At 42.2% G+C, this 23,658-nt stretch overlaps 2 protein-coding genes across 3 annotated transcripts; both read right to left on the minus strand.

The window, feature by feature from the left end:
- Positions 1-2,017: 2,017 nt before the first annotated feature.
- LOC112236777 (integral membrane protein GPR155) lies at positions 2,018-14,837 on the minus strand. Of its 2 annotated transcripts, none has more exons than XM_024405393.2 (15): positions 14,713-14,837; positions 13,413-13,938; positions 12,828-13,227; positions 11,868-12,039; positions 11,618-11,773; positions 10,836-10,919; positions 10,514-10,634; positions 10,263-10,347; positions 10,070-10,160; positions 9,764-9,986; positions 7,988-8,112; positions 5,540-5,635; positions 5,377-5,441; positions 5,143-5,280; positions 2,018-3,417 (listed from the first exon to the last, which is right to left on the minus strand). In XM_024405393.2, the coding sequence occupies exons 2-15, from the start codon at positions 13,837-13,839 to the stop codon at positions 3,222-3,224; spliced, it is 2,379 nt and encodes a 792-aa protein (XP_024261161.1). In that variant the 5' UTR covers positions 13,840-13,938; positions 14,713-14,837; the 3' UTR covers positions 2,018-3,221. The 2 variants fall into 2 exon arrangements, with proteins under 2 accessions (XP_024261161.1, XP_024261169.1); XM_024405401.2 differs by having other exon boundaries at positions 2,018-3,469.
- Positions 14,838-15,245: 408 nt separating this feature from the next.
- Positions 15,246-21,262, minus strand: LOC112236792 (acetylcholine receptor subunit alpha). Its single transcript, XM_024405409.2, has 9 exons — positions 21,042-21,262; positions 20,103-20,245; positions 19,953-19,997; positions 19,494-19,603; positions 18,912-19,107; positions 18,457-18,694; positions 16,760-16,983; positions 15,943-16,182; positions 15,246-15,851 (listed from the first exon to the last, which is right to left on the minus strand). The coding sequence occupies exons 1-9, from the start codon at positions 21,085-21,087 to the stop codon at positions 15,720-15,722; spliced, it is 1,374 nt and encodes a 457-aa protein (XP_024261177.1). The 5' UTR covers positions 21,088-21,262; the 3' UTR covers positions 15,246-15,719.
- Positions 21,263-23,658: the final 2,396 nt, after the last annotated feature.

Genomic DNA, 23,658 nt, shown 5'->3' on the forward strand with positions numbered 1-23,658 from the left:
TGAGCGTTACATCAAGGCCTGTACTCTGGAGCAGGATCGATTTGGAGGTGGAGGGTCCGTCATGGTCTGGGGCGGTGTGTCACAGCATCATGTTGTCATTGCAGGCAATCAATCCGATTGAGCACGTCTGGGACCTGTTGGATCAGAGGGTGAGGGCTAGGGCTATTCCCCCCCAGAAATGTCCTGGTTCTTGCAGGTGCCTTGGTGGAAGAGTGGGGTAACATCTCACAGCAAGAACTGGCAAATCTTGTGCAGTCCATGAGGAGATGCACTGCAGTACTTAATGCAGCTGTTGGCCACACCAGATACTGACTGTTACTATAGATTTTAACCCCCCCTTTGTTCAGGGACACATTATTCAATTTCTGTTAGTCACATGTCTGTGGAACTTTTTCATTTTGTCTCAGTTTTTGAATCTTGTTATGTTCATACAAATATTTACACGTTAAGTTTGCTGAAAATAAACGCAGTTGACAGTGAGAGGACGTTTCTTTTTTTGCTGAGTTTAGGTCCTTATGGGAAACATGTTGCTAATGAGGGGCTGCATATACAACAGTGCCTTCAGAAAGTATTCAGACCCCTTGACTTTTTCCACATTTTGTTATGTTACAGCCTTATTCTAAAATTGATGAAATAGTTCTTTCCACCTCAAATCAATCTACAGTCAATACCCCACGCTAAAGAAAAAGCTGTTTAGAGATCTTTGATAACTTAATAAAAAAACTTATGTAAATTATATTTAAGTATTTAGACTCTTTACTCAATACTTTGAAGCACCTATGGCAGCGATGACAGCCTAGTATTTTTGGGTATGACACTACAAGCTTGGCACACCTGTATTTGGAGAGTTTCTCCCATTCTTCTCTGCAGATCCTCTCAAGGTCTGTCAGGTTGGATGGGGAGCGTTGCAGTACAGCTATTTTCAGGTCTCTCCAGAGATGTTCGATCTGGTTCAAGTTGGAGCTCTGGCTGGGCCACTCAAGGACATTCAGAGACTTGTCCCGAAGCCACTCCTGCATTGTCTTGGCTGTGTGCTTAGGGTCGTTGTCCTGTTAGAAGGTGAACCTTCACCCCAGTCTGTGGTCCTGGAGCAGGTTTTCATCAAGGATCTCTTGTACTTTGCTCCGTTCATCTTTGCCTCAATCCTGACTAGTCTCCCAGTCCCTGCCGCTGAAAACATCCCCACAGCGTGATGCTGCCACCACCATGCTTCACTGTAGGGATGATGGCAGGTTTCTTCCAGATGTGACACTTGGCATTCAGGCTAAAGAGTTCAATCATGGTTTCATCAGACCAGAGAATCTTGTTTCTCATGGTCTGAGAGTCCTTTAGGTGCCTTTTGGCAAACTCCACGCGGTCTGTCATGTGCCTTTTACTGAGGAGTGGCTTCCGTCTGGCCACTCTACCATAAAGGCCTGATTGCTGGAGTGCCGCTGAGACGGTTGTCCATCTGGAAGGTTCTCCCATCTCTACAGAGGAACTCTGGAGCTCTGTCAGAGTGACCATTGAGTTCTTGGTCACCTCCCTGTCCAAGGCCCTTTTCCCCCCATCGCTCAGTTTGGCCGGACGGCCAGCTCTAGGAAGAGTCTTGGTGGTTCCAAACTTCTTCCATTTAAGAATGATGGAGGTGTTCTTAGGGACCTTCAATGCTGCATACATTTTTTGGTACTCTTCCCCAGATCTGTGCCTCGACACAATCCTGCCTTGGAGCTCTATGGACAATTCCTTCAATCTCATGGCTTGGTTTTGGCTCTGACATGCACTGTCAACTGTGGGACCTTATATAGACAGGTGTGTATTTCCAAATCATGTCCAATCAATTGAATTTACCACAGGTGGACTCCGATCAATTTGTAGAAGCATCTCAAGGATGAACAATGGAAACAGGATGCATCTGAGCTCAATTTCAAGTCTGATAGCAGAGGGTCTAAATACTTATGTAAATAAGGTATATGTTTAATTTTAATACATAAAAATAAAAAATAAAAAATGTTTTCGCTTAGTCATTATGGGGTACTGTGTGTAGATTGCTGAGAAAATTGTTTTATTTAATTCATTTTAGAATAAGGCTGTAACCTAACAAAATGTGGGGGAAAAACAATCAAGGGGTCTGAATACTTTCTGAAGGCACTGCATGTACAAAATTATGGGACAGGAGACTTGCTTGTTCAAAGTTCTCAGTTGATCACTACAGCGCCCCCTTTCGGCCAATTAGTGTAATTTTTTAAATGCCAGGTCTCTATGGCAAGATGCATCATTCATCCAAGTTTCGTCAAAATCACCCAATGGTGTCCGAGATATCGCGTGTGACTAACAATGTACAAACGGACAGAGAATTCAAACAATAAAATTCTGCATCCATAAAATTTGACACCATTCTGTCTACATTATTCAAATATATTAAAAATAGATCCTAGCTGCCATATCTATTTTAAGTTATAAATAATGGCCAAATTAAGTGTATTTAGAATACACAGCAACATGCATTTAATTTTTTTATTTAACTAGACAAGTCAGTTAAGAACAAATGATTTACAATGACGGCCTACTTGTAAAGCCCCCCCGGCCAAACCCTCCCCTAACCCGGACAACACTGGGCCAATTGTGCGCCACCCTATGGGACTCCCGATCACAGCCGGTTATGATAGAGCCCGGGATCGAACCCGGGTCTGTAGTGACGCCTCTAGCACTGTGATGCAGTGCATTGGAACTCTGCACCACTCGAGAGGCCCATTGCAGACTTGCATTTTCAATACCTGACAAATACCATTCTTGTCATCCAAACTAAATAAATAAAATCTGAGCCTTATGGTATAGGAGTGTCATCAAGGGGATACAAGCTGGTCTGTATAACTTGAGACGATTATGCAAGATATTTGACATCAGTAATTTGGGCTGATCATTATTACCTCTGCCTCTTTGACAACTGTTAAATCTCATTATGCATACAGTACCATACAAAACCCACACAAAAAAATAGGCAGTTTAAAAGAAAACTAACAAGTGCTCAATGCTTGTTATGATGCATATTTCAATGTGCAAAACAATAAAAGCATTTTTTTTAAATCACAAAAAAAAAAAAAAATCAGCAGACTCTTCAAGTCAACCAATACTGCTAGTGCTATGTAGGTAGCGACCTAGATTCAGGTCTGGTAGATAGCTGATCTCTTTTTCATCTTGTGCCTCTGGAAAACAGAGACTGGGCCTAACCAGGGCCCACCTTATGCTGTGAAGCAGTAGTGCAGGTTGTCATCTTTGAAGCCATACTCCTGGGTGATGTGCTGGAGCACCCCACCCTGCTGCAGCCGGATCCCATAGAGCAGCGCCTCTCCTCGGTCCTGTGACAGACCCACCTGCAACAGCCACTCTACCAGCTCACTGCCAAGAAAAGTGTCCGCCACTGTCCTCTCCCCACACCTGTGTGTCAGAGGAAGGATTCACCAACGGGCCAGTTAGGCACTCCCCACAGCTGACAGGTCCAAGAGGAATGAGAGAGAGAGAGAGAGAGAGAGAGAGAGAGAGCAGATAGAGTGCCTTCAGAAAGTATTCACATACCCTTTTTCACACTTTGTTGTATTAAAATGGGATTCAAATTGATTTGGTCATTTTCTGTCAAGATCGACACAAAATACTAAAATGTCAAAGTGGAATTTGTAAAACAAAACACTATCTTGATTAGATAAGTATTAAAACCCCTAGACAACCATTTGCATGTCTTGCCATTTATTTTCAAACAAATTTAAGTAAAAACTGCCACATTCACCGTCTTCTTAGTAAGTAACTCCAGCATAGATTTGGCCTATTGTCCTGCTGAAAGCTGAATTCATGTCCCAGTGTCTGGTGGAAAGCAGACAAACAGTTTTTCCTCTAGGATTTTGCCTGTGCTTAGTGCCATTCAGTTTATTTTTTTATCCTGAAAAAAATCCAGAGTCCCTAATGATTACAAGCAAATCCATAACATGATGCAGCCACCACTATGCTTGAAAATATGGAGAATGGTACTAAGCAATCTGTTGTATTGCATTTTGACATAACACTTTGTATTCAGGACAAAAAGTGAATTGCTTTGCCACATTTTTTGCAGTATTACTTTAGTGCCTTGTTGCAAACAGGATGCATGTTTTTGAATATTTTTTATTCTGTACAGGCTTCCTTCTTTTCACTCTGTCAATTAGGTTAATATTGTGGAGTAACTACAATGTTGTTAATCGATCCTCAGTTCTCCTGTCAAAGCCATTAAACTAGCTGTTTTAAAGTCAACATTGGACTCATGGTAAAATTGCTTAGCGGTTTTCTTCCTCTCCGGCAACTGAGTTAGGAAGGATGCCTGCATCTTTGTAGTTCACCATGCTCAAAGGGATATTCAATGTCTGCTTTAAAAATTTAAAATAACATTTACCAATAGGTGCCCTTCTTTGCAGGGCATTGGAAAACCTTCCTGGTCTTTGTGGTTGAACCTGTTTGAAATTCACTGCTCGACAGGGACCTTAATAATTGTATGTTTGTATGTGTGGGGTACAGCGATGAGGTAGTCATTTAAAAATCATTTTAAACACTATTATTGCACAGAGAGTTAGTCCATGCAACTTATGTAACTTGTTAAGCAGATGTTCACTGCTGAACTTATTTAGGCTATTCATAAAAGGGGTTGAATACTTATCGACTCAAGACATTAAAAAAAATAAATGTAATACTAAAATTCCACCTTGACATTATGGGGTCTTGGTTGTAGGCCAGTGACAAAAAAAACAACTCTCAATATAATCCATTTTACATTCAGGCTGTAACAAAACAAAATGTGGGAAAAGTAAAGGGGTGTGAATACTTTCTATTGGAACTGTAGCTAGGATGGCACACTGAAACAAACGCAAGAGAGAAGTGCTCAACACAACCCATGCACCAAAACTCATGCAAAAAAATGTATTCATATTAGTGATGATCAATGGGTATAATGCAGTTGTTACACAAACTGTGTCAGACTGTCCAATCATAAGCAACGTTGTGAATTACTGCATAATATGGGAGGTTTCATATATACTGTGAGCCGTTTTAGGAAATACACAGCGGGTGCACAGTAAAAGCAGAGGGTCTATTGAATCCCTGAGCAGAGCAGCCCTGTAAGTTGACTAATTGACCCCTCACCTCTTCTGCTGGACAATGTCCCGGACACACTGCTCTTTGTGGTATCTGATGAACTGAGTGCAGGTCATCATGATGTCATCAGATACAACCAGTTGAGGCTGCTCTTCTGGCTTCCTTCTATGCCACAGACAGGATATCCTGGGCACAGGTCCAAAAAAAAAGTATTCAAGGCTTCTTATTCAATACACAGCTCACTACTCGATCATATGAAATGCATGTCAGTGAGTCTCTTACTTCTTTTTAAATGGCAGTATTATCAAATGTTTGTCCAGCCCAAAAAGCCCGAACGAGATGAAGCCCTGAGAACAGCAAAACACATATGTAAACACCACCACCATTGAGTAAATACGGTGGCTCCAAATCCCAATGTGTCTATGGAGACCTATATGTACGGTACCTGTCCATAGTTTACCACAGCACAGAAGAACTGCAGCTCTAAGTAAAGTCTCCCAGGAACTCGACTAAAGAGCCACCACAGACAGCTGGACAGGTTCTAGAACAGGGGAGAGAGATTGAAACAGGGATTGTCACACTTGCCCAAAATTGAAGGACAGGACGGACAGCCGTAAAAAAACTCAACATACAGGCTCTGTCGCACAAGGCCATTTCCATGTAAAAAGGACCCATGAGCGCCAACATGTGAAGTTCATAGGAGCAACACAAATTTGGTGTCAAAATGAAAGCTAAGAGGATATTTTTGAGAAATGAAGGCATATACATTTTCCAATCATTCATCCTAAAATTAGGAATAAGCGAAGGCTTTGATTTCTGGTCAAACCTTAAAAAAGGTATTAGAAAAACATCAAACACACTGTTGAAGTTAACAGGAAAGTTCACCCAAATTTACACATTGGTTTTGTTACCCTGTAAGCAGTCTATGGACAAGTTATGAAAGCAATCCATGCTTTGGTTAAGTTGCCCTGGGACTGTTTCCACGTGGCACTAATCACATACAAAGTCATGGTACCGATATTACATTTTTCACACATTATGTCCAAATCACCCAAAGGTATCTAAAAATTATTGTGAAGCTTAACAAAGTCACTTATAGATGTTCTGAACATGTGCAAAAAAAAATGCTAATATCGGTCCCATGACTTGAATGGATTTGTGCCACAAATGCTAAAACGTTAGAATGTGGAAACAGTGCCAGGGAAACTAAACCAATGCAGGGATTGATGTAATAGCTTGTCCATAGACTGCTTAGTGCATACAGGGTAAGGAAACCAATGTCATTTTGGAATTTGGGTGAACTATCCCTTTAAGACCCTTACCAACTAATATCAACATTTACATTTAATTTTGTGAAATATTTCCTAGTGTCTTCTCATTTTGCATAAAAAACAACATATCTTTAACATATATTCAAATCTCTCTCTCATGAGGGAGGATAATGAAAATTCACTGAAGTAACAAGTAAAAGGTAAACCTACCAATTATAGTGTTTTTACTGATAACAATGTTAATTGTTAATGATTTAAACATGTCATTCTGTTATGAAATCCAAAATAGAATGACCGGAAGAAGATGAAAAAAAATCAGTAACAGAGTGACTGCAATTAAATTAGCTAAAATGGGAAATGATAGTAGTCACAAACCACAGTTGGGGCTCCTGTTATACTGCCCTCCCTTCCACTGGCATACTGTTCAGCTGATAATTATGAAAACAGTCTGAACAACCCTTCCCTCTCTCCCACCCAGCCTTTCTCCTTTGCTACCTTTCTTTTCTTTCCAATTAACCCTATCAGTCCCGAGAGGGGGGGGGCTTTTCATTTATCTGCATTATATTTAGCCTTAAAATTAAGTATTTACCATTTCATTTTCAGGATAACAAGTAGAACACAAAACAATGACAAACAGTTGCATTCATGAGTTTTAAAGAAACACGTCAATAAAGGGCTCCCGAGTGGCGCAGCGGTCGAAGGCACTGCATCTCAGTGCTAGAGGTGTTACTACAGACCCTGGTTCGATTCCAGGCTGTATCACAACCGGCCGTGATTGGGAGTATCATATGGCGGAGCACAATTGGCCCAGCGCTGTCCAGGTTAGGCCGTCATTGTAAATAAGAATTTGTTAACCGACTTGCCTAGTTAAATAAAGGTTAAAAAAAAGTTACATTAAAGGTCCGGCAAAGCAAAAACCTGATAAAAAAAATGAATTTATATGATTGCTCTTAAGTACAGAAATGGTTTGTTCAGTGGGAAATTAATATCAAACTAGTCAGTGACAACTGTGTGGAGATTGGAGTTTGTGACAACAACTATGTGAGCTTATTACAGTATTACAGACACTGTCCTTGGATTTTCTATGATCTTCTAGAAGAACCCCATACCTTCTGACAACTCTTGAGTGTTATAGAGTAAATATGTGCGTGAGAGCCTCAGCTTTTCATACATTTGTATCTGAAACCATTCGGACTCTACATTTTTTTTTTAAATCACAGATTAATGGATGAATCCAAATGGTACAACCAAGAAGTCTGTAGTTCAAACCCCCAATGTTTAAAAGGGGTTAGAAGTCCAAATCATGTCGGCATGGCGATGGGACTCATTGGGTTAATGTCACCTCTCCCGGCTCTTACTGACACCCATCCACGAGGCCCCTCGCTTTCCATTTACTGTAACCAACGTCCTCAACCACTGAGCACAGACGGACACCGGATGTCCATGGACGTCAAAAAGTAGTTGACATTTTGTCAGTCCAAATCTAAACCAATCAAAGACCTCTGTTTTACAAAATTGGACAGCACATTACAGTAAAGAAAATTAGAGGTCAGTAAATTACAGTACAATAGGGTTTAGTAACAGTCTCAGCGTCATTCTGTAATAGTGAGTCAGTCACTCACAGCTAGTAGGCTGACGATCAGTAGCAGGCATAAGAGCACATGGCGGGCCACCTGTCTGTCAGCCACCTGCTGCTCCTCCTGGGCCAGTAGACAGCCTGGCGACTCACAGCCAGTCTCACACGGACCTGAGGGAGGCCACAGAGCAGACACACTGTTAGTGACCCACAGGGTGATGACTGATACACTGCATTACAAAAAGTATGTGGACACCTGCTCGTCAAACATCTCATTCCAAGATCATGGAGTTGGTGCCCCCTTTGCTGCTGTAACAGCCTTCACTCTTCAGGGAAGGCTTTCCACTAGATGTTGGATTTAAAAAATAATAATTTAACCTTTATTTAACTAGGCAAGTCAGTTACGAACAAATTCTTATTTACAATGACAGCCTACCGGGTAACTGCCTTGTTCAGGGGCAGAACGACAGATTTGTACCTTGTCAGCTCGAGGATTCGATCCAGCAACCTTTTGGTTACTGGCCCAACGCTCTAACCACTAGGCTACCTGCCGCCCCACAAGCCGCCACATTGCTGCGGGGACTTGCTTCCATTCAGCCACAAGAGCATTAGTGAGGTCAGGCACTGCTGTTGGGCGATTAGGCCTGGCTCGCAATCGTTGTTCCAATTCATCCCAAAGGTGTTTGATGGGGTTGAGGTCAGGGCTCTGTGCAGGCCAGTCAAGTTCTTCCACACCGATCACAACAAATCATTTCTGTATGGACCTCGCTTTGTGCACACGGGAGCATTGTCATACTGAAACAGGAAAGGGCCGTCCCCAAACTGTTGCCACAAAGTTGGAAGCACAGAATCGTCTAGAATGTCATTGTATGCAGTAGTGTTAAGATTTCCTATCACTGGAACTAAGGGTCCTTGCCCCGAACCATGAATGACAGCCCCAGACCATTATTCCTCCACCAAACTTTCAAGCTGGCACTATTGTAGTGTTCGCCTGGCATCCGCAAACCCAGATTCGTCTGTCGGACTGCCAGATGGTGAAGCGTGATTAATTACTCCAGAGAAAGTATTTCCACTGATCCAGAGTCCAATGGTGGAGCGATTTACATCACTCCAGCCGACACTTGGCATTGCGCATGGTGATCGTAGACTTGTGTGCAGCAGCTTGGCCACGGAAACCCATCCCGACGAACAGTTCTTGTGCTGACGTTACTTCCAGAGGCAGTTTGGAACTCGGTAGTGAGTGTTGCAACTGAGGACAGACGATTTTTATGCGCCAAGCGCTTCAGCACTCGGCGGTCCCGTTCTGTGAGCTTGTGTGGCCTACCACTTCGCCACTGAGCCGTTGTTGCTCCTAGAAGTTTCCACTTCATAATAACAGCATTTACAGTTGACCGGAGCAGCTCTAGCAGGGCAGAAATTTGACTAACAGACTTGTTGGAAAGGTGGCATCCTATAACGATGCCACGTTGAAAGTCACCGAGCTCTTCAGTAAGGCCATTCTACTGCCAATGTTTGTCTATAGAGATTGCATGGCTGTGTGCTCGATTTTATACACCTGCCAGCAACGGGTGTGGATGAAATAGCCAAATCTTCTAATTTGAAGGGGTGTCCACATACTTTTGTATTTACAGTGCATTCGGAAAGTATTCAGACCCCTTCCTTTTCCCACATTTTGTTACGTTACAACCATACTCTAAAATTGATTAAATAAAAATGTTCCTCGTCAATCTACACACAATACCCCATAAGAAAAAATGTAATCCGTATCATATACTTAATTAACTAATATTATATACATGACATAAATCCAGCTAACATATACCTATGTTGATGCTTCCAGTTCCGGCTGGCTCAAACATGTCACGGATATCTGAGATAGTTTGGGTATCTGGGCCAGTCGGGAGCCTCAGATCCTCAATAGTGCCTAGCATAGTCTCTCTCTCCAGGACATGGTACATTGAGTCCCACGTGCCTCGACGGAGGCCCACCAAAGAGCACCCGCCCAGCACTATGCTGAAGGCAAGCACAACAGAGGTGCAGATGATCTGCAGAAGACACAAAGAGAAGGTTAGGATGATGAGGTCATGTTCTATGAGAGGTGCCGTCTTCTTTCCCCAGTCGGTCTCACCTGCGGTCTTCCATAAAAGAAAGCCGAATCGATGGTGTCGGGCATCCTCTCCCCAGTTACGAGGAGCACTGCTGCCACAAGGGCTGGGACTCTGTTGACATCACACACAAACTGTGTTTGAGCAGCAGATTCAACAAAAAAGGTCCCTTGGTTTCCAATAATTCAATTATTCAGTGGAAAGCTCATGACTCACCCCCAGCCTGCAATCACCAGGAAGCCTGGCGCAACCTTCAGCTCACCACCTCTCTTCATCAACACAAGGGAAAGTGCTATCAGACCTAAAACAAAGAAACATGGACTCTATGGTGAGAGAATCATTGCTAAACACCGCACCATTCACATTTTTAAACAAATACATACCAACACAAAATCATACTATAAGAGAAAAGGGTGGTATTATAAAATGTTGACAGTTGTGTGTGTGTGTGTGTGTGACAGACATACCTGGCCATACATAAGTACTGTACAGTGAGCCGTACAACAGTGTGAATGTCAACACGTGTCCAATGAAGCGGTCTTGTCTCACGACAAAGTTCCACATGATCATGCTAACACAAGCTAGAATCTGGACGCACGGAGAGGCAAAACGTCAATAGACAGCAGCGCGCAATCCTAAAGCGACATTTAGACAGTGATATTGCTAATTCGGCTTGGTACTATGGACAATATGATATGTACAACATTATTCAATGGACATACTGATACTATATGCATATGGGATGGATGTTTTGTGAAAACTAACAGATATTCAAAAGGCAAGCCTTGCCTGTGCCAAGAACAGGTTGACGGTGAACATGTGAGGTAGTCTCTTAAATTTCTTACTCAGGAACATGACAGTAACTGTCCAAGCCTGTAACAAAGAGATAAGAGATCTCAGCATTAGATATGCTTGTCTACACATACCATACAGAAAAGGATAGCATACTTATGTAAACTGCAATGGCAATTTCATCATCTCAGGTCCCAATAAACACCACATGCATTCGAGAGCAGTAACATTCAGTGAAACTACATCACAGGTTATAAGAAAGGTCATATGACCAGTCTAGACTGTCAAAAAATGGGCAGCCTAGAGAGAACAAGAGAAAATAAACTGTCCTAAATGAAAAGCTGCTCTGTGTTTTACTAGCGCCGTGTTGCCTTGAAGTTAAACTGGGGCAACATTATAGGAGGAAGTAAGCCTCAAGTATCATATCATTGGCACCAGACAGAGACATCCTGCTGATGACTTTGAACTGCCTGGTTGCAAGTCATATCTCCACCCCTACTGTTCATAGACTGAATCAACGTAGCCTAGTCTAGACAGTATCATCTAACAATATCACCTGATAACTACTGTCCCTCCCAACTGCCCCCAAATAACACAATATGAATGAGATAATGTGAAAAGAAGCTTTAGTACAATCAACACCTGCTTGTAGGTTATAATTTCCTGAAGTCCGACCACCCTGCCTGAAATAAAATAACCAGCACAAAGCCAGTTGAAAAGTAAAGATTACAGTCAATGATAGTTCTTTGATAATGATGGGAGGCAGGGGGAAAACTCACCAGTGCAACTAAGCTGATGATGCTGACATTAAAGCTGACATTCTGCAGAGAATCCATCAATGGCTTAGGGTCCATCCATGGTATTGTCAGCAACCAAGCAGAAACATACATAATGGGAGCTGAGAGAAACGTGCTTATTACCATCCCTGAGGTAACCTGTTAGAAAACAATACACAAGAAAAATGTGACACTGTCCATGTCTTCATATAACATACACTTCTATCCATATAGGAGAGAGTAGATGACTTACAACTTGTAGCTCCATGTTATAGTGAGCAGCATAGATGGCCACACTGGGGGCACTAGGGAAGACTCCATAGAGGAAGGCATAGTTGGAGAGACTGGAGTGTTCGAGACTAGAGCTGGTGTTGTCAGCGTCCAACAGCTCCACAGTCTCTCGACAGATCAACGGCATCACCAACCTCCGGAAGATCAAACACGTTGTTAGGTTTCATTGTAATGTTGCGGTCGCAAAATGTTACAAGATAAATGCCTGATTCATTCACAAGGAATCATCAGGTAAGAAGGAAGAGACTATATTTTCAAGGGTCTGGCTCGTAGCCTGGTCCCAGATCTGTTTGTGCTTTAGCCTACTCCATTGTCATGGACTTGAGGCTTACTTCCTCCTATAATGTTGCCTCAGTTTAATGTCTTCAAGGCATCACGATGCTAGTAAAACACAGAGAGCAGCTTTTCATTTAGGACGGTTTATTTTCTCTTGTTCTCTGTAGGCTGCCCATTTTGAGACAGTCTAGACAGCCCTCAGCCCTTTACCAAAACAGTGGTGGGGTTTCCGCTTTGTTATCGTTTGAAATGCAGATTCCCCCTTCAAGATTGCATGAGAATAAATAAAGGTTTCAAGGTCAAAAATACTGAAACGTGGATGGGTGCCAGTATTCAAGAATGCTTGTATTACACAAAACAAAAATGGTAGTCATGTGCCAAGGTTGCCTGGTGTGTAGCAGACCAATACGAATCCACAGTTAGCTCTGAGTCAATAACAGTACACAGAACACATAACACTTAATTACAAGGAGATGTGGTCTCATGTCCTGACACTATGTCTACAGTGTGTTTTTAAGTGCAGTATGAATGTGTATGAACTGTAGGCTATTATGAATATTAAATAATAGAAGCCTACATGTGTAATAATCTAACTTAACATTCTTAAACTCAAAACAATCCATCATAAATCCCTGTAAACACTCACAGTTTTGCTGTGATGAGCAGGATAAGGGCTACAACCGTGGACCTGGTGAGCTTCCCCAACTGGCCCACCATGGAGAGGCCCAAGTAGAACAGAGCTGCTCCTCCAAAAGAGTTGGCCAGGCCATCCACAAACTGCTCCATGAAAGCAGGGATCTTCTGATCCAGGATGAAGTGGAAGATAATGCCAATAACAACCATGAAGACCATGGGGTTCTTCAGAACCTGCAGGATGACCACACCCACTATCTGGAGTTTGCTCTGCTGCCGGTCTCTCTGATCCCTCCACTTCTGGATCTCACAGAAGGCAAACCCAATGGGGTTGAGAAGCATGAGGGACACTGGTGCTACCAGGTAAATGTACTGTAGATACTCTGGGTGTGTGTTCTTGTACAAGGCCTCAACTGTGAAGAAAGGTACAGTTCAGGAAGTTCCCTTTTAGGGAGGAGAGCAGAGTGAATCAAACTTTTTGTCACAAACCAACAAGATTTTTAAGTATGACATAAAGACATATTTCCTTTGTTCTGAGGTTCTGCCAGGAGACTATCAATTTTAAAAGGACTGAAACTGAATGGATGGAAAGACTCACCAATCGGGTATCCCAAAGCAAAGTCATTGCTTTGAGTAGCAAAGATGGAGAATAGGCCAGCTTTGCTGAATCGAGTGTCAGGACTGGCAACCAGTAGTGTAATCACACACACAATGAAAAACACAGACACCTTGGCGATGAGAATACTCCACAAAAATGGCCAGATGACATTCCCAAAGTCCAAGAGTACCATGTTCTTAAAGAGCAATGCTGGGAGGGCAAACTTGGACACAAAGTTCCCCAATCCTTTGGCCTGTGTGGATGTGATGATGTTCGCTCGACCAGCAATATAGCCACACAAGATGATCCCAAAGCACTCCAGGAGTGCTGGGAAGAGCTTGTCAATGGACATGGTGGGAGGGGTGTCCGAGGGATCCAAGTCCCCATTTGAAAGGTTGAGGTTGTTACTGATGGCAGGGGCATCCATTGTGGCGCTGGTGGTTTAAATCCTCAGATATCAGCTCTCATGCCTGGCCACGCTGATGGGGTTGCTGGTGTCACTACCAGTTACTGAAAATCTAAAATACTTGGAGAACAGTCAAACTACAATTTCAATTTGGCGTCTCTAAAACTGCATCGTTGAAAAAGGGCTCGTAACTTAGTTAAGCACTGTTGTATTCTGCACATGTGACAAACAACATTTTATTAGATTTCGATTTGAACCATTTATACATGGTAGTTACATAGGTGAACCTTTCAGCCCACTGAATGTCCCAACAGACTCACGAAGTTGAGTCCTGACGCCAAGGTATAACCACCATTTACCGGGGTTTCTAGATATAACGTCAACGTTAAGCATAAACTCGTAAACAGTCTATTACAGTAGCTACTTTGTAGCGATGTATCCTTCTCACAACGTAAAATGCTAGATACAACCTATCACTTACACATTTAAAAAAAATACATATCAACTGTTCTATAATACACGTTAGTGAAAACATGGATAAACATGCATGCACCCAGCAATCTGAGCTAATGTATGTATGGTAAAAAAAAAAAATGGCTAGCATCGCTATTAGCTTGATGAAAAATAGAGCGCCATTCTTTAAAAAGACAACTAACGTAGCTAGCTACCAGTACCTACAGATAATCAAGGCATGGAGTTCGAGAGGGTTGGCTAACTAAATAACCTAACGTTAGCTAGCTAGCCAATTCACCTAACTCTAGCCAGTTAGTACGTGCTCTATTTATAAATAGGTGAAAACATGACACGCTAGTTTGCCAAATGCCAATATACGGGGTGCTATTTAGACCCGTTGACAAGTGACCGTAAAAAAATAAAAAATACAAGACAACTTACCGGTATCTCTCTCTCTATGTCGCAACACCCCGCAATTTCCTTCTTGTTCTGACAGCAAACTACTTCACCAATCACATTAGACTACATGGGGGGACCGGGGGGAAACGATTTAGCCGAATGTTGCACATGGGGCTATCACGTGGTCAAAATTCAGTCTTTTGTAGTATTCAGACCTCAACGTTCCACAATGTTTCACATGCAGCAGTACTGTTGAGATGCTATTGCATTTTCTCTTAGCGTTGATTTTTCTTTTATCCAAAGTATGCACAAAATCCAACTTAGTATACAGATATAGAAAATTGACTACCAGGGTCAAGTATGGACTTTATTTATTAAATACTGAATTATAGATTCATGAAAACATTTTAAAAAATGCATTGAGGAACTAGAACAAATACCTTGATTACAATAAACTTGATTAGAATGTGGCTCAACTGCTCGAAAATTAACACACATTAGTGAAAATATGGATAAACATGCATGCACCCAGGAATCTGAGCTAATTGTATGTTTCAGGTAAGACCCAGACAAAGTCGAAGTAACAACGGTTTATTAATAGAACAGGGGCATGCAAAAGGCAGGTCAAGGGCCGGCAGAGGTAAGTAATCCAGATAGGTGGGGCAAAGATACAGGACGGCAGGCAGAATGGTCAACTAGGAAACAGGAACAATCGAGCGACAGGAGCAGAAGGAAAACTGCTGGTGAGCTTGACAAAAGAAAACAAACTGGCAACAGACAAACAGAGAACAGGGGATAATGGGGAAGATGGACGACACCTGGAGGGGGGTAGAGACAATCACAAAGACAGGTGAAACAGATCAGGGTGTGACAAATTGCAAACCACCCAGTAATAATGCATGTTTATACTGTTAACAGGAGGGTCAAAAACAGCAGCAAGCAAGTCTTCACACAGCAATATTTGACTTTTAGAGTCACTTAGGCCCAGAGGTTTTTCCCGGTCAGGTCAATTAAAACGTCTGGCACTATACATGACACACCGCAGACCTCTAGGGCGTCATGCTCAGCTCAATGAGACGGCCTGCGAACACCCCCAGTGTGCCAATGATACACACCCCCATGAACACACACAGCAGAATGTGATCCAGCACCATGGCTACAAACTTCCACTCTTCAGCGGCCTGGGAAAAGAGGAGAGAAATTAGAAACACGTAAACGGATACTTTAAGGAGAAATCTGTGGGAAGGATGGAAATGAACTCCAGAGTCTTACACTGTTGGACTCCTCATCAGATTTCATGGTCTCAGCGATGTACTTCACCCCCTCAATAGCACTGCGTACGTCGGGGTTCTTGGTGATGGGGGACTGGTAGGTGACTGCAGTAGGGGTGGGCTTGCCTGAGATGTCTGAGATGTCAAAGTCAGCACCATAGATGTTTTTATCCTGTTTCTCCTTTGCAGGACGTTTCATTGTTGAGAAAAACATGAGGTTGGGAATGGTGTCAATGAAAATCTGCGAAGAAAAAATAAGAACAGAAGTTATACTGAGGACAGGTAAAATACCTACAATGTGCCAAATTCAGACACTTATCTGGCTCCTCAATTTAACAATATCATGGTCAAATCAGAAAATACAGTCAACTATACAGTTATACAGTAAACAACTTCAGTCATCTATATTCTGTCACTAGATGGCAGTACTGGGGAGGGCACTTTTTTTGTTGGTACTATTATAAAGACTTGATACCAGTGTGTCTGCCATGTTGTTTCATGAACAATTTGTGAATACTGTATGCTTAAAAATAGATACATTTCTACACTCTCACACACTCATAAGATTCACAAATCAGAATGCACAAGTCATCCTTTGGCTGTGTCATGTCATTTACATTGCAAATGAACCCAAATGTTATTGTTAGCAAAGCACCATGCTATTCAAACTTAACATTTACATTTGAGCCATTTAGCAGACGCTCTGATCCAGAGTGACTTACAGTAGTGAGTGCAGACATTTAACTTAACTCTAAGACCCTTCATATGTTTTTTAGATTTCAAAAACGAATAGTTAGAAATGTACCAGCTGTTCCCACCTTGCGAACCCAGGGGGACATGGTGTGAGTGCTGGGGGAACGGTGGTGGGTGTTGATGACGATGACAGTGATGATGATGGAGGCAATGACGAAAACCATGGTGAAGAGCATGTACTTCCCGATGAGCGGCACAGCACTGGATGTGGAGGGGATGAGCTCAACGATGACCAGCAGGAACACAGTCAGAGACAGCAGGACAGAGATACTCAGAGTCATCTTCTCACCTGAGGACACACATGTTCACAAAACTCAGGTCTGCAAAAGCAGACGCATACAGAAGCATTCATCTATGAAGAAAGGCACAATTGGAGCTTGCGATGAATGCAAACTATGTTCCGTTGTGACATAAGGTTATCATTTTCACAATTATAATTGTCGCATACTAAATCATTCATTCATACAGCACGCAGACAGCTTTGAACAGTTCAGTGGAGAACCCAGGCTCATGACAGACTGAACACATGCTCATAGGGAGACAACTGAGCTTCATAACATCTAACTGTTGTTGAACACTGTGAGAGCAGTTAATAACGAGGTATGAATGGGTAAAGCAAATACTACAGTCACAGCATTGCTCCAGTGCAACTCAACTGTGACACCCGTTACAATTTAATTGAAAAATCAATAAAAAATCAATAAATAGTCATTTGATCTCAGGACTTGGGGAGCTAATCCCCCCTCTGGTTGGTCCCCTTCTCTCAGATTAATTACAAGAGGGTGTGAAGTGAGTGAGGTGATCATTATGATAATTGATCTTCTGCATCGCTGCACACTGCAGCTTCAGAGAGAGACTGATAGCGAGAGACTGTCAATGGCATCACACCCTTTAGGGCACTAACTCATTCTGACCACAGGGAGGAGTAGCCTCTGTCACAACTCTTATAGGCTTGGTCCAATTGAGCTCCTCCAACCTCTCTTTCAGTCCTCCACTAGATGGGTAGGAATACTGCTTTTAACAAATGAACTGTGAGTTGGAGCCTGAACAATATTGCCTATACCATAGCTACAAGCAGGAGCAAAGAAATTAGTTGTTTAATTTGTCCCATCCCATGTAGCCTTCCTTACACATAGGCTTACACACAAACAACCTCAGGTAAGCAAACAGACACAATATAAATCCTAGTATGTGTTATTTTTAGTTGAACACCTTTACAACCAGAAGCCAATTTCCTGTTATTCTTCACACGTCTGCTGGGGTGTGTCCCCAAAACTTATTCACAGAGATTCTACAGTTGAATGTGAACTATGTGTTGTTTTTGCTGTTCAGTCCAATCAGAAAACCTAGAGGACTTCCATTTTGCATCTCAGCCCCTCCACAGTATCATACTGTAGCAGCAGCCCTATCCGAGTTAGGCAGCCAGAGATGTATTATACGTTAAAGGAAAGTCCTGCTCACAGACATGGCAGCACACAGGGTCTCTGGGTAATGAGGCAGGCCTCAACACTGGGAACAGGGCCAGATGCTAGCCGAGACACATCACTGGTACAGCTAATGTAGCTACTAGGAACTTCTGAAGCCAAGAGACAGTTAGGAGGACAAGCGTGTAGTTGTACCAGCTGATACAGGTACTTCACAACCACAACGTAAACGATCAATGTCGCGGCTATGATGACAACATATATTTCAGTTCATCTTCAGGCACTTGAAAAATAAAAGGGATTTAGAACTGAAATGATTGAAGTGATGCAACACCAACCAGAGTCAGTGGGCAGATAGAAGACGAGGCCAGTGAGGAATGAGAAAAGCATGCAGGGGATGATGACGTTGACGATGAAGTAGAGGGGCAGCCGCAGCATCAGGAAGTGGTAGGTGATGTCCAAGTAGGGCGTGTCTGGGCAGCAGGCATAGTACACCCAGTGTTTCCAGCTGCGGTAGTCCTTCATCACCCACTCTCCACTCTCCATGAAGTTACTCAGGTCAGGACGGTCGCTGTCCTGGTGGAGACAGGTAATAAAAATGTAACAAGGAAGCAACTGACCAGAAACGGCACAACCTTATTGGAAGGTTTTAGGACGTGGGGTGTTTTGTAATGGGACTCAGAACAATATGTCAAATCGGCACTGGGCTGTATGTGTATACACAGCTGTATCACAGGAGATACACAGGGGATCAATTAGAGAAATATGACAAAATAGTGATGATGATTATTACGGGATTGACGACAACCAAGTTGCCATCATAGGTCCAGGTACCCAGCTTCATGCTGCAGTTCTGCAGGTCGAAGGGGAAGTGCAGCACGATGATCTCACAGTAGCTCTTGAAGATGGCAGGGGGGTTCCACGTGATCATGCCAGTGTGCTCCAGCAGCACTTTGGTCTCGTGAACGATGGCAAAGTCACCATCAGCACTGTGGGCACACACAAACACGGGCATCAGCACGGGAGATAATGTTAACACAGAGGGACGTCCCTGCCTGGGGCTTGGCATGGCCCTGCCATCACAGCATCCACACAGGCCAACCAACCAGAGCTGAGACTGGTACAGGTTGCTGTAGCATAGGAGCTGGTTGTCAGGGAGAAACAGCAGTGTGTCAGACGCAGGCATATGGTGTGGGGGGAACCTGTGATATAGAAGCCAGATTTAGCCCGATGCTATGTGAGCTCTTACCCACTATGCACAGGGAAAGATGGGAAACATCATGACATCCAGTCTGTCTGTCTGGTGACATTTTATCACAGTGAGAGAATGGTAAAAAAAGAAAGACATTTGATGCAAATATGGCCTGAATCTTACTTGTTATAGAGAACGAGGTCAGGGCGCCAAATGTCAGTGGAGGGCACTCTTATCTTTTTGATTCCACCATAATCCTCAGGATTCCATTGCAAGTTCACGTCCTTCCATTGCTGTAAAATGGCAGTACAAGGTACAAAGAGCATACCAAGAACATTTCAGATAGACTATTTGAAGTTCCTGAAATGAAGTCTGATTCACATGAAATTGACAAAGAGGGGATCATTTCAACATGGACTTTTTCCAGATAATGTTTTGTTACAGTTTCTTTAAAATGTATATAAATCAACGGTTTATAGGGATTGTTTACTGTATCTTCAGAAATAATTCTGGAATTCCTTCTATTAATTATCCATACTTACAACTTCCTTATCATTACTCTCTTACAAAATAGCCAGAAAGAAAATACTTTAATCTCATATTTATATTGCCATGTTGATACAGGAAATGGCAGAAACAAACCTGTTTCAGTCGAACATTGCTGTTAACAATCTGGTTGACCTCATCCTGCAGAGAAAGAGAATTGATTTGAGTTTCTACATAGTGTTTGACAGTGATGTGAATTGCATGATAAATATTGATTGATATGGGATGGTGTGATATCTTTCTTACCACACTGATGAGTTGAATGAGCTGCAGGCCAACTGTAACCACCACTGGGTCCTTGAAGTGAGCGACAGGACGCACCACCTTGTTGTAGCCAGTGAACAGGGTTTTCACCAGACGGGTCTCATCATCAGAGCCCCAGGCAGAACCTGCAAGGAACACAGAGACAGCTTGGTGTATGGCTCGCATGGTACAGTTTGGGGTTTACAGCATCAGAAGACTGATAGACAGTGGTTCATGTAAGGGCAAATAGTATATTTATTATTAAAGGGCTTCCCTCATTCCTTCCTTCCTTAATTACTTTGAATCATACACTGTTATAGACCAGTGGTATACTATCATCGTGGGATGCTGGAGGTGATGGAGATGAGAGCTCTGTCAATACAGATAGTGTTTCAGACGTGACACTCGCTATTTCCGCTACATATTTGAACCATGCCGGAGCGGTATCCCATTTCATTTTCCTGCCTGCCTGCCCTTGAAATGAAACCTATTTTGCGCAAGAACGTACCCCGAGAGCTTGAAAGACGTTTTGAGACATTCAAAACGGTAAATCTATGAAAATTGGCTACAAATATACAGTGTATTTCAAGAAACAATCGACTTGTGGAGTCAAACACAGATAGAGCACACATGCCCCTGTCAATCATCAGAGCCTAATGCGGGATGCCTTTTAAACTATTCCAGCATATCCAGCAGTCACTAGCTTACCTAAGATATACATCAAGTAAGATTTGAAATATTATAGTTAACTAAAGGATAAAGCATGACCAAGAATCAATGAGAAATTATCTGATGTAGATATCCCATGAATGAATTAGATTTGTAAGATATTCAAATGTTGGTTTAGGATAGATTACCACCTAAAATATCCTGGCAAAGGTATGTTATAGTCGACAGAAGAACAGTCAGTAAGCCAACAGGCATGGTTAGAATATGCTTTACCTGCCAGAATGATAAGAAGATGAGAAACAAAAAGCAGCCGATTCATTTTTGTGTTATTTTCCCATCAAATCTGGGGTATCCAATGTCCTGAGTCTTCGAATAGAGGGTGAGCAGCTAGCAAGGTGACAACATTGATTTCTGTACTACTTCAAAACATGGTCAGAATAATGTCAACGCTGACTTGCTGCCTCATGTTCTGTAATGGGGAACAGTATTGTTGTTCGCTGACACCACATGTTATGAGCCACCACCAATAGCTGTCATTTGAGAGGGTCACATTCTTTGTCATCCCTCACATGTTATAAGCTCTACATGGCTGACTAATCTGGCACTGAAATATCTTACAGTGCAATACTTCCCATATTATTAGACAGTAATAGCATATGGCTGCTTTCCCAAAACATGCCATTTGTTGTGATATATTGACAATCAGGCTATCAGGATATTTGATACGGGTCCCATTGGTTAACTTGTGTTAATTATAATGTCCTTTCCAGAATAATTATTTGGGAATCCTATACGAGTAGTTTGAGAAAAACAATGATTTTACATGTCAAATACAGCAACTAAAGTTGTCCTGTTTGATCTCTAATCAATATGTTTTGTCTCCCTCTGAGGGTAATTTTGGACCAACATATCCACAACATGGGGCGGCAGGGTAGCCTAGTGGTTAGAGCATTGGACTAGTAACCGAAAGGTTTCAAGTTCGAATCCCCGAGCTGACAAGGTACAAATCTGTCGTTCTACCCCTGAACAGGCAGTTAACCCACTGTTCCTAGGCCGTCATTGAAAATAAGAATTTGTTCTTAACTGACTTGCCTAGTAAAATAAAGGTAAAATAAAAAAAATAAAAAAAAACATCTATCCCATCTAGCTACTGCAATGAGTTTCCAGATGGCCAAGCATCACACCCCAACACCCCATCTCCACTGTACACCTGCCCCTCCCCACTAAGGCAATGATGGGACCAGGCAAATCCATTTCCCTACAGCCTCCACCTGTTCAATCAGCCAGTCACTCAACCAGCCGCATCATTCATCTTATTTAGTGGCAAATTGCAATTTTGTCAATGTCTGAATCAAGAGAGATCTGTCTCTCTACCCCCTCCACCCTCCCCATACCAATCATAGACCACCTGAATCCTACAACCTCTAAGTACCTCCTGCCTGGACCCAACCCATGTGACCCTGGAGAAACCCATTGAATCTGCTCATTCAACCTCACCGTGGTCAGGCAGTGGGACTGTGTCATCCTATCATTGCGGTTGAGAACCAGTTCATTCTTTCAGCAGGAGTCGGCCCTTATATAGCCCGGCGGGAGTTTCTCTCAGTCAGACCTATTTTAGTCTATTTTCTACATGTGATTAAAACGCGCTCTTAATCTGAATAATAGTAATGTGGTGTCTGTGGAGCATCTGCTCGGCATGGCAGTGCATTGAGCATCTCCCGCTGCCTGTTTCTGCTCCCTACCAGATTATGTGGATTACACTTTCCATGGAGTGTGTTACTGGGATATTTTCACACAATATTTAACCCCCAAAATAGCATTTTAGTTTGATGTGTATTGTTTAATGTTCTGAAGATAAATTATATTTACTATCAATATATTCTATCATTTAACATGAATTACAATTAAAGCTATTCTAAGAGCTCTTTGATGTTGTAAGGATATTTTACAGTAGGTCAATTGTTTCATGTACATTTTGTTTTATGGGTATGATGGATGGGGGAAGGGTTGCAATGGCTGTATAGTACGGGATATTTGTATTTGGTGATGCAATTGTATTTAATGTAGGCCTATGCTATTTAAAAATGTCCCCAAATTTCTACAATATGATAGTGACATAGGCTATAGAAAAATATAGTAAATGTCCACATTGAGAACTCAATATACGACTACCGTATCTGGGACAAGCATTACATACATTTTCCACTTCACATGGCTGAACTGAATATTTCAGCATATTTTAGCAGTTGGAAATGTAGGTCAGCCTATGCAGGACAAAATGTCACACAGCTTCATCCAATCAACAGAGAGAAGACAGTTATCTCATGGATCAGAAGCACTAAAACATTTAGATTCATTAATGTGCATATGAATCAGCCATCCCATGGTATATTTAGCAAATTCTATTTGATCTGCATGAAGATAGGTCTGTCATAACATTGTCACAGCAATAGTCTGAACATTTACATGGGTTTCTTGGTTTGGTCGACTACTGGCTGCAGCTAATAGAGATGCATAATAAAAAAGCTGAAATTAAATAGAATAAGAAGAAATTACAATTTTGTTGACCAATCAACCCGAAACTAGAGCTGCATTATTTCACCATTAATTCAAACCTAAATGTAAATGATAAACCCCAGCGATAAAGACGTCAAGAGTTCCTGAACAGGTATAAATCATACTGAAGCATGAATACAGTAGCCACAAAGATTTGAGTATAAAATGGGAAAGCATTAAAAAAGCATGAGGTGATTAACACAGAAAAGCTTGGGGCAGGTTCGTTTGGATCGTTTTTAATAATCCAGCCTAAATACGTAGTGTTTCCACTACGAGAACAATGGCAGAGCATTTAATGGGATTTCACATCATAGGATTTCACATGCTGTCATTC

This window comes from Oncorhynchus tshawytscha, linkage group LG03, assembly GCF_018296145.1.
Source record: "Oncorhynchus tshawytscha isolate Ot180627B linkage group LG03, Otsh_v2.0, whole genome shotgun sequence".
In the NCBI taxonomy this organism is placed as follows: Eukaryota; Metazoa; Chordata; class Actinopteri; order Salmoniformes; family Salmonidae; genus Oncorhynchus; species Oncorhynchus tshawytscha.

Coding starts and splice junctions, on each gene's coding strand:
- LOC112236777 (XM_024405393.2), bottom strand. CDS start 13,839: ATGGATGCCCCTGCCATCAGTAACAACCTCAACCTTTCAAATGGGGAC. Junction 10,635..10,835: donor TCAACCTGTTCTTGGCACAG/GCAAGGCTTGCC, acceptor CCGTGCGTCCAG/ATTCTAGCTTGTGTTAGCAT. Junction 5,636..7,987: donor TGATCGTCAGCCTACTAGCT/GTGAGTGACTGA, acceptor CCCCTGTTCTAG/AACCTGTCCAGCTGTCTGTG.
- LOC112236792 (XM_024405409.2), bottom strand. CDS start 21,087: ATGAATCGGCTGCTTTTTGTTTCTCATCTTCTTATCATTCTGGCAG. Junction 19,604..19,952: donor GCAATGTTCGACTGAAACAG/GTTTGTTTCTGC, acceptor GCCATTTTACAG/CAATGGAAGGACGTGAACTT. Junction 15,852..15,942: donor CTGATGAGGAGTCCAACAGT/GTAAGACTCTGG, acceptor CTCTTTTCCCAG/GCCGCTGAAGAGTGGAAGTT.